At 44.2% G+C, this 11,169-nt stretch overlaps 1 protein-coding gene and 1 long non-coding RNA gene across 11 annotated transcripts in view; one reads left to right on the top strand and one right to left on the bottom strand.

The window, feature by feature from the left end:
• PLIN2 (perilipin 2) overlaps window positions 1–8,091 on the top strand; it is an 83,864-nt gene extending 75,773 nt beyond the window's left edge. For all 10 annotated transcript variants that reach the window (XM_070248256.1, XM_070248250.1, XM_070248252.1 and 7 more), the window contains one exon: window positions 7,685–8,091. In XM_070248256.1, coding sequence (XP_070104357.1) covers window positions 7,685–7,825 — 141 coding nt within the window. In that variant the 3' untranslated portion in view covers window positions 7,826–8,091. The remainder of the gene's footprint in view (window positions 1–7,684) is intronic.
• Window positions 67–4,572, bottom strand: LOC138920298 (uncharacterized). The gene is made up of 3 exons (XR_011431205.1): window positions 4,488–4,572; window positions 2,319–2,438; window positions 67–1,673 (listed from the first exon to the last, which is right to left on the bottom strand). It is a non-coding gene; the product is annotated as an uncharacterized lncRNA (long non-coding RNA).
• Window positions 8,092–11,169: the final 3,078 nt, after the last annotated feature.

Raw genomic sequence — 11,169 nt, 5'->3', positions numbered from 1 at the left:
CCCATCTGGGTGAGCAGTGCAAGACAGGCTGCCGAGAGACCAAAGGAAAGACCCAGAGACAGCCAATGAAGCACAAGGGTTTATTGGGAGTTACCTACAGGGAAGGTCCAGTGGCGGCCAGCTGGACAGCAACGTGCACGCGCTACCATCCCCTGAGAGAAGCTAGCTTAAGTAGGCAGAGGAACAAAGGCTGTGTGCTTGCCAAGGGGGATCATCCCTGTCTGACCTGCATTCCAAGGTCCAGGGCCCCCCCTGCAGGACCTGTGTGTTCCCTCAAACCGAAAGGGTCTTTGTGTTAACTCTCCCATGAGAAAGCAGCTGGGTTGGCCAAGCTCAGGACTGTTATTGTGAGTGCTGGCACGAAGCCCAGACAAGGACCCTGAAGGACACATGGTCTTAAAGGGGCATGCCGGCTAGTGCCCCTACACTCCAGCCCCCATTTGTCCGTTTGCACTCTACCCCCCATGTGTCCGAATGGCCCTTACAATCTCATCACACCAGTCTTTCGTGGTTTTCCTCCAGCCGTACCCAGAGATGAGCACTGTAACTTGAGACGACAACAGCAATAGAGAGCACAACATGAAAATAAAAGAAGTAGTGAAAAGGCAAGGACACCAAAGAAAACATGTCACCAGGTGAAGGGGAGTAGAAATGGGAAAGTGGGCGACACTCATCCACTCTCACAGGGCTCTCCAGTCGGAGGCGTTGGCAGCTTGGAGACGCCATGGTAACGCCATGAGAAGAGAGAGAAGAGAAAGGCAGCTCGCTGCATAGCTAGCAGTTGGAGCAATTTTGTATGCCAGTAATGGTGTGTACCCAGGCAGCGAAAAGGTTGGCAGGCGTTGTCCTAAGGACGAAAAGTAAGATGTTTAGAGAGAACTAAAACAGGGAGTGCATGACCATCCAACAAGACACACCAGAAGGAAAGGATGAAAGTGTCTTGGGGAATTGGAGGTGACACTGTGATATTTTGCTCTAAGCCTGTCCTCCAGGGGGTAAAGAGACCACACCAGCAGGCCCCCCCACCTGCCAGTCCCAGGGCCAAGTGACCATGTGGGTCCCAGTAGGGAGTTTGGTGGTAGAGGCAAAAGCAACTTGTTTTTGAATGTCCATCTGTGGTTGCAGTTTTTCTCTTTGCTTGGCCCTTGTTTATAGACGTAATGTCATATCAGGTTCTTGTGTCAACATCTGACATATACTGGATTGAGTGCATCTCATGTTTATTTAGTAGACATATTGCACATGCCAGGCATCTCGTTCAGTGGGCTAGGGTCCTGTCTTCTCTCTTTAGTTGTTTGGGCAAGCTGTTTATTTGTTCCATCAGCCCCACGGCCATGGGGTTGTATGGCAAGTGAAAAACCCAATGTATGTCCATCTAATCGGCCCACGTCTGTACCTGGTGGCCAGTACAATGTGTACCCAGGTCACTATTAATGTCCATGGGAACACCATATACAGCACAGAGGTGTCTCAGGCCTTGTTATGGTGGTCTTCTGTGTGGCCCTCTTGCTGCAGTATGCCTGCAGCAGTCCTGTAGACATGTTCACACAAGTGAGAGCATACCGGCCGCCATCAGAAAGAGGCAAGGGGCTGATGTAGTCCACTTGCCAGTGCTGAGCGGGCTGGTTGCTTCTGGCAATGTGGCCTATGTCCAGGAGAATGGCCCAGGGTCTCTGCAAGGAAAAGGAGAGCACACCTGACAGACCTGCAGCATATTAGCATAGCACAAGTGGAGGCCCCAGGCCTTGGCAATAGCCCATAGGGTCCTTTGCGCTTTGTGTCCAGTCTTTTTGTGTAGCCACTTTGTCACTCTTTTGGCTGGCACTTCTTCCAGGAGACGAATCTGAGCTAACTCGTTTGTTTGTTCGTTCCCTGGTGGCTTTGTCACCTGATGTGCAGACACATGGTACACTGTTATCAGCATTCCCCGGAGCCCCTGTCAGATACCATCCTAGAGTTCTGCCCCCAACAATGGGTAACAATTAATAGTCCACTTTTGTTGTGCCCATTGTGTCATCCACAGGGTGAGCCCCTTTCCACAGTTGGGACTGGAAGCCAAAGGGCACTCACTTATTGCCTTGCCTCTGCCAGAGACCCCATCCAAACCTCTCTGGGTAACTGGAAACGTCTAATTCACACAGTCGTCCTTGTGTTAAAACACTCAAGGACTGGATATGTTTCACTGTTATTTTGGCTTGGGTGAAGGCCTCCTGCTTGGTGGTCCCCTAGTCCCAGATAACACCCTTTTCCACCAACTTGTAAAGAGGACAGACAGCCTATCTTATCTACAACAGTAGCAGGAACCACTTTTGTCTTACCTGACCAGATAACACCCAAGTATTTGACAGATAAGCCAGACTCTTGTACTTTGTTGTTGTTTCCTACCCATCCTCATTGGTATAGGTGGGCGACAAGGGAGCGGGAGGTTTCTCGAAGGTCTGAAAAAGACTCAGAGGTTAACACGACACCATCAATATAATGAAACAAGGCAACCTCAGGGGGTTTTGTCCACCCGGCAGTGTTATAGAAGCATTGCCGCAGGGTGGAGTGAGAAGTGATGGAAGTCATTTTGCTCATTTCTACTCTTCTCCTCCTGTAGACCAATACATTGTTATTTTCACATGTAGCCTCTGGTCGCCTGATACCCAAGCCGCCTATAAGGTATTGCAGGAGTGAGTCAAGGTCCTTTGGCCCCCTAGTGGGGGGTGGGGCTAGGGTGTCCTAGGCTGTCACTGGGGGTGCTGTTAAAGCCAACCAGAACAGCCTTTGGTTGTTGATCACTTTGTTCTGGAGAGATGCTTGCTGCTCCCCAGGCTATGGCAGTCGCTCTCTCTACCCTTTGCTCAGCCTCAGTCGTGCCGCTGCCAGAGGGGTGGGGAGTCCCGGCCACCAGCCACTTGCACTGGTGCCAGCTGGCTGGACCATGCATTCACCCGTTCTCCCTCCCACTGCAGGCACTTTCTGCCCCCTGCCGGCTGGTTGCGCTCCTAACCTGCCCTTGTTCCTGTGCACACACTGGAGCCAGCGGCTATTCTTGTGACTACTTTACTTTTGACATTGAAATTTACTTATTTTAATCTCAGCCAACTTGACCATATACAAAACTCTTTAGGTCTTTGCTTCCATAAACACTTTGTTACTTAACGTTTTACATTCAGAATTTGTTCTATGTCTTTTTGAGTTTTTTTAGAACTTTAGGACAAGTTTATCTTTTTAACAAAATAAAAATATCTCTAATTTTATACCTTTTTTACTGAAAACATACATTTTACTTTTTTTTGTGTAGAGACTTTCTAGAAATATGTGCTTTCTTGTAGAAAATTCCTCAGCATGTACAAAACACGTTTATCAATAAAATCAAGCATCTTTTAGTGAATTTGAGATAAGAAACCAGAGGCAGACAAGTTTATGCTTAGTAATTAATTTTTAATATTTTATCTTGTTTGGAAAAATGACCTAGATACTTAATTTTTATTACTTAATTTAGCACAACTCTAAAGTTTCAAGTTACCAAAAAGATTCTGGAAGCTGTTTTTTAAGCATTTATACCATAAAACATAATTATTATACCCGAAAATGCTTACCCATTTTTATTTAAATCATTTGTCCCCAACAATTATGTTTAGATTACTCACAAAAACTTCATGTGACATTGAAGCAGTTAGCCATCAACTCAGGTTGTTTAAAGTACATACACAATAACACGTAATTATTGTTAAGAAGAATCCCCCCGCCCAGATTTTCATCCCTTTTACATCTATTTGGTTCACTTGTTCCCCAGTCCCACCAGTTGTGTGGCAGTGTAATCCCTCGTGGTGGAATGCATATGGCAGACAGGCGGAGGCAGGTCTGTGGGATCTACCCCCGCGGGTCGGGGCTGGTCAGTCCTCTATCCTCTCAACAGACTCCCAGGAACAGACTTGGTAGTTTCAACTTGAACTAGCTATGCTTCCCTTTCTAATTTTAATTTCTCTTGTAGCTGCCTCACCTTCCCCTTAGCTTCCATTTTGGCTTCTGCTGCTCAGCAGCGGCTACCGCCCGGGCTTCTGATTTCTTTCTCTCGTCATTCATCATGCCCAGGACTTCCCCTGCCTTCATTGCAAGCCTTCCTATGGTGGAAAGGGGCTACCCCACAGCTGTAGCAATGGCCTAGGCTTCTCGCATGCCCAGGACTTTCCCCTAGGCCCTTTGGCATTTTCGGGGCATCCCCGTTCTCATGCAGTGGGCTCCACCCATCAAGGATGGTGGTGACCGGCCCTCACAGGGAGGACACCAGCCAACCCAGGATTACCCTCGTGGATTTCCCCTTCCCATCACCCATAGTCTCAGCGTTCAAGTGGTTTTCTTTGGTCTCCTGGCTGGCTTGCTGCCAAGTGTTCTGCCACATGCCCATCTGGGTGAGCAGTGTGGGATACGTTGCCAAGAGACCAAAGGAAAGACCTAGAGACAGTGAATGAGACATATGGGTTTATTGGGGAGTTACTTACAGGGAAAGTCCAGTGGCAGCCGGCTGGACAGGAAATGTGCACTTGCTACTACCCCCTGAGAGAAGCTGGCTTAAGTAGGCAGAGGAACAAAGGCTGTGGGCTTGCTAAGGGGGATTGTGCCTGTACAACTTGCATTCCAAGGACCAGAAACCCCCCCCCCCCCCCCCCCCCCCCCCCGCCGCCAGAGAGCCCACATGTTCCCTCAGACAATGAGGGTTTTGTGCTAACTCTCCCACCAGAAAGCAGCTGGGTTGGCCAAGCGCAGGACTGTTATCATAGTGAGTGCTGGAACGAAGTTCAGACAAGGAGCCTCAAGGACACATGGTCTTAAAGGGGCATGCCAGCTAGTGCCCCTACACTGTCAAATCCCTGAGACACCAGTCAATAAACATTGTGCAGAACCTCCCTGCAAAAAAAAAAGAAAAGAAAATATCACCTTATCCTCAACATGTGTAGTGCCAACTTCTTTGGGAAAGTTGCCATGATAAATATGCAAATCAATGAGGCCTATGATATGAAACATGCCCCCTGGGGTTGTATGGTACACAACCTGCAGAAAGTACACAGAGTGCTGGGAATCCTAGCATAGTCACTTGGTGTTCTTGAAAAGAGTGTATTGCTGGTTTCCTGTCCTTTCAGGGAGGGACTATGGCTGTCTCATTAACTTCATAGTAAGCATCTGATTCTGAGTTTGGCCTCCATCCCAGATGGGCATTCGCAGCAAGAGGCTCCTTACACTCCTTCCATGGTCCAAACTATATTTGTTCATGTCAATGAAAAAGGGATTTATTTTATAAATCTGTGAAATGATTTCTCCTCTGCCACATTTCTAAAAACCCCATGAAGATGGTCAGGCACAACCACTGCATTTCAAATTAAATTCACCATGGAAACTTGATAGACTGTGGCTACCTCTTAACTGCCCTGTTCGCCCCTGTTCCCTGCATAGTCCTCAAGTGGGCTTTCGTGATAGCCAAGAACTTAGGGGAAATGAGACCCTCTGGATCATACTGGATGTATGGAAGGTGAATTATTCTTACAGCTCTCCTAAATCATCTCTGGGACGACTAGAGGTAGGACTTTTTTGGTGGTGGTGGAACTTTTCTCCTAAATCTCTGAGCGTGAGATCTCCAAAATTCTGCAAAGAACTCTGCTTTAGGCCAACAGTTACTTGGCCTGCAGGTGACTTTGGCAGTTTTGTGCGTGTGTGGTGGTATTTAAGGAACTAATGAGAATAAAAGCTACAATCTATTGAGCACCTTTCAAAAGCTTGGCTCCTACTACCTTTATTCTTCACCTGCAACCCAATCAATTAGGTATTTTCCCCACTTGAGAGATGAAGAAACATGTTACAAAGGGGTAGGTGGCAGGGTAGGGATTTAGCCAATATCTGATGTGCCTGCCTGAGGTCAGAGCACATGTATTTTTTTCTGTTCTAGCACACCAGTCCTCTGATAGGAGAAAACTGCAGCTTGCTTCCTGTTTGGGGCCCAGAAAATCCCTCTGCCTATGCCTTCTTGTGGTGTAGCTTCTTGTTATATTTTCCATTTATTAAAAACAAAGTGATATTGGATGTTAAAATGTACCTTTAATTAAACAGAAGAGACTGCCAAGCAAAGTATACCTTTTAACCTAAGAAGGCTAAGATTGCAATAGTTGGTTGGCTTGCCTGGCTGATGCGCTGAATTAATTTGTATGAGCATGGCTGGCTTTTGTGGATGTCAGGTTGATTACAATCTTTGCAAAGTGAATATTCAGAAATAGCTAGAACGCAGTTTGATCTCCCCTAACTGAAAGCCTCAGGAACAAATGGTGGAAGTCTGCACCTCAGACCAGACAGTCTTCTGAGCAGCTGGGTCCTTAGGGAGAAGTGCAATAAGGGCCGCAAAGAGCCAGGTAGGGGTCCAATGAACAAAACAAGATTCTCCCTTCTTGTCTTTTTTTTTCCTGTATTTAAAAATTGTGGTAAAATATACATAGCATCAAATTTACCATTTTAGCCATTCTTAAGTGTACAATTCACTGGCATTAACTGTATGTAATGGCATTACATTCACAATATTGTGCAACCATCACCACTATTGGTTTCCAGAACTTTATCATCATCCCAAGCATAAACACTGTACCCATTAAACAATAACTCCTCATTCTGCCTCCCCTTCTGTCTGTTTTTTTGGTGGATTTCTTTTGTTGTTGGTGGTGGTGGTTTTGCCTCTGTCGGGTAATCAGCTAATTTTTTTTCTCTGCCATCAAGATTCCAGCCTTTAGTAATTTCTTATACCTCACTAATTCCCTACTTTTAATCTGCTGTTGACTAAGAGACATTACTTAGTTTATCAAAATTGTGTGTAAGTAAGAGTTCATAGAACTTCTTATCCCTAAAAGCCTTTCTTATGCAGAGAAGAACTAGGACTTCATGATGGCTATTCAACTATTAAATGACCTTTTGCTTCCTGAGTTTCTAGACATTTCCCCAAGGGTTTATGTTATTGGAAGTCAGACTTATGGAAAAGTAGAGTATTATTGTTTGTCTGTTTGTTTGTTTGAGGAAGATTAGCCCTGAGCTAACTACTGCCAATCCTCATTTTGCTGAGGAAGACTGGCCCTGAGCTAACATCCATGCCTATCCTCCTCTACTTTATATGTGGGACGCCTGCCACAGCAAGCATGGCTTTTGCCAAGCGGTGCCATGTCTGCACCCGGGATCCAAACCAGCGAACCCCGGGCCGCCAAGAAACAGAATGTGCAAACTTAACCACTGCACCACCGGGCTGGCCCCAGTATTATTGTTTTTAAGAGAAAAATAGATTAACAGATGAATAACCAGAAATGCTTTATATTTTGTACTTTAAAAAAAGCTTTCGGACCGGCTCCGTGGCCGAGTGGTTAAGTTCGCCCGCTCCGCTGCAGCGGCCCAGGGTTCGGATCCTGGGCGAGGACATGGCACCGCTCGTCAGGCCACGTTGAGGCTTTGGGGAGGGGAGAAAAAGAGAGGGAGAGGAAGACTGGCAACAGACGTTAGCTCAGGGTGAATCTTTCCTAGCAAAATAAAACTACAAACATCTTGTCAAAAAGCATAGCTATGGACAAAGGAAGGTTCATCGACGTGAAGTAATGAATGTCTTCATGAGTTCTTCTGGACCTGACAGCTCACGCCATTAGTGTTTGTTTTAATATCCAGGATTCTTCTTTTACAGGTATTTGATTTCACTTCCATAGACTTGGCATCTGAGACTGATGAAATTCCAGATGTTATCGCTTTGGCAGAGGAGGATGGATCAGACCATTCACATGCTAATCGCCCTGAGTCCTCTCAGGGCAAAATGTTGAATAACTAACAAGAAAATACTCCTTTTGACTGAATGCACAATTTGTATCCCATTGAACTTCATATTTGCTCATGTGTTTATTCCTATGGCTTTGGGGATTAAACTATTGGGGATTAATCTATTTTTAGGCTATTTGGTCTTAATTGTAATGGATCTCTGATTGATCTAAACTTTTATAAGAGATCCTAGCTCTGTATCATATATCATTTTATACAGTTCTTCAAAGTTTAATCATTGAAATACCTTTAATAAAAACTGTGCTGTAAAATCTTGAATCAGAGTGATTTTTTTTTACCAATGCAGTGAATATATGTATATTTATTATTATTATTATTATTTTCCTCCTCCCAGGATTCATTCCTGCTGCTTCTGGTAATAGTACCCTTGTGTCTTGGAGGGGCCTCTCAGTGGGTCTGCTGGTCAAGGTTTGTTCACTTTCCCCTAGCCTAGTGGTGGGCATATGACTGAAAACAGGTCAACTGGGAAGAAGCATATTATGAGGGGTAATGGCTCAGACTCCGGTTCTAATTTTGGCTCTGCCACTTACTATCTGTGGGACTTAAAACAAGTTACTTAATTTCACTATGCCTCAATTTCCTCGTCAGTAAAATGGAGATAATAGTAGGTTTGTTGTGGAGAATAAATAAATTAACAATTGTGGAAAGCTTAGAGCAATGCTTGGCACAGAGCAGCATCAAATAAGCATTAGTGAGGTAAATTGTAGAAACAATGGGCAACCTGGTGGCGATGAGCACCCCTAAAGGCCAGACTGTAGTTTTGAAATACCTCTCCCATTAAAAGAAACAGGGCTTCTTGGGAAAATGGCTGATTCCAGGTCTGAGGCAGGAAATGTACAAAATGAGTCTTGAACTTATTGCTATTCCAGATAGCAAGGGAGCAAATTTGAAGAGGTTCCCATTGACCAAAGGTAGGACAATGTGAACTTCAATAAGAATAATAATTTCAATAGATTGAACCCCATCAAATATCCAAATATATTATTTTATATATAAACAACGTAATTGGTCAAGTTTAGGAGATGATAGCAAACTAATTCATTATCTTGAAAACTGGTAAATAAAGGGACAGAACCAATAATGTATCCTTCCTTATATCGTTTATGATGAGGATCAAGGCTGCCCCAGGGAGAGAAGCCCAAGGCGTCTTGCCCTACATGCTGATCTATATCCGATCTGATTCTTATCTAAAGTTACAGGACCACCCAATAACCAGACCCCACCTGCACTGATACCATTTTAATGATTTTTTCATGATCTTTCCTTTGTCTTGTAAAGAAATAATTCACATACTTTTGCCTTATAAATTTGCTCTAACTCTCAACACACTGCAGCTCTTTCTGCCCATGGGTCCTGTCCCCATGCCTGCAGCTCTTCACTGCCCATGGGTCCTGCCCCCATGCTACTCCATGCTATTCTCTGAGTAAAAGAGCACTACTGCCAGACCTTGAGAGTCCAAGAAATCTTTCTTTCGACTCCTCGACTCACCGAACCCACATCAATTACCGCTAGGTAAACAAATAGTAAATGAGGGAAATCTTGTCTCTTAAAAGTATTGCCACTATCAAATGAAAAAGAAATGGTATCTTAGTCAGTTTGGACTGTTGTAACAAATTACCTTAGACTGAATGGTTTAAACAACAAACGTTTAGGAGCTGGCCCCATGGCCGAATGGTTAAGTTCATGCGCTCCGCTTTGGCAGCCCAGGGTTTCGCAGGTTTGAATCCTGGGCGAGGACATGGCACTGCTCATCAGACCACACTGAGGCAGCGTCCCACATACCACAACTAGAAGGACACACAACTAATATGTACAACTATGTATTGGGGGGATTTGGGGAGAAAAAGCAGAAAAAAAAAAAGATTGGCAACAGTTGTTAGCTCAGGTGCCAATCTTTAAAAATAAAACAAACAACAAATGTTTACGTCTCACAGTTCTGGAGGCTGGAAGTTTGAGATCAGGGTGCCAGTACTGTTGGGTTTTGGTGAGGGCCCCTTTCCAGGTTGCAGAGTCCACTTCTCTTTGTATATTTACATGTATATTTAGTTTCTTGTGACTAATACCATTCATTAGGGCTCCGCCCTTAGGCCCTCGAGTAACTCTAATTACCTCTCAAAGACCTCACCTTCTAATACTATTACATTGAGGATTAGGGTTTCAACATATGAATTTGGGGTGAGGTCCATAACAAATAATAAAGTCCATAACAAATAATAAATTAGAATTTCAACATTTTGCAATCCCCAGTGAATTAATGGATCTAGGCATTTAGCATCAATGCATCAATGGCGTAAACAGAGATGTACTGCCTGATGAAAGAGCATACACTAATAATCATCCAGTCTTGCCAAACGGATCACACCTGAGTCTGATCAAGCCTCTGGTTCCAGCTGCCAATTTGAAGGAACTACAGAGGACAGGGACAGTGGGATATTTTGATCTGCTTCATGAGGATGCAATCAGTAAAACCCAGACAATAGGAAATACTCAGGTCCCAGTTCTTCAACAGATAAACTGTAAGAAAAAAGGCGGGGTGGAGAAAAACCTGTATATTAAAATATATTATTTAAAAAAAACAAACCCAAGAAAGGCTTAAAAAAAAAAAGACAAGACAAATATAAAAAGGGCAAGACTAAACTGTAGTGTCCAGGGAAGCACACTTGGGTGGTAAAACTGCAAGACAACACAAGGAAGTGATTATGATAAAAGTGAGAATGGTGGCTACCGTTTGGGAAAGGAAGGTTTTCTGGGTGAACCTTATTCTCTAGACTTTCCATTCTTTATTTATGCTACTCACGACCCATCTAATAAAACTCCATCAGAGTCAGTTTTGCTGCTTTTAACCAAAGAATGCTAAATGATACAAGTGGCTTGGGCAAGTTACCATTAGCAGTGAGGTGGGTATAGGTAACTTTTTGGAGAAGTTTTGATGTAATAAGAAAAGGCATTGGGGTCAAAGGATTTTTTTTTTAAACGATGGAAGGTATTACAGCATGTTTGTATACTGATGGGAAGAATTGAAGATGCAGGAGAAAGTACAGAACAAATGCTGGGGTAAACTCTTTGAGTAGGAGAAAAGGAATATGATCCATTGAATAAGTGAAAGGACTGGTCTTAGGTTAGCACACCTTGATTCACTCAGATTAACAAGAGAGAGGGAACACTATATGGGCAAAGATATGGGCAGATTGGTAAACTGTTGACGGAAGTTCTTTTCTGGAAGCATCTATTAACTAACAACAAAGGACATCACTGAGAGTGAGGAGGGGAAAGGGGGTATCAGAAGTTTAAGGGAGGGAAGAAGATATATATAACTGTGTGGAAAATGAGATTTGG

This window comes from Equus caballus, chromosome 23, assembly GCF_041296265.1.
Source record: "Equus caballus isolate H_3958 breed thoroughbred chromosome 23, TB-T2T, whole genome shotgun sequence".
NCBI classification, from domain to species: Eukaryota; Metazoa; Chordata; class Mammalia; order Perissodactyla; family Equidae; genus Equus; species Equus caballus.
Note: the sequence above shows the minus strand (reverse complement) of the source record. Positions and strands in the feature narration are given on the sequence as shown.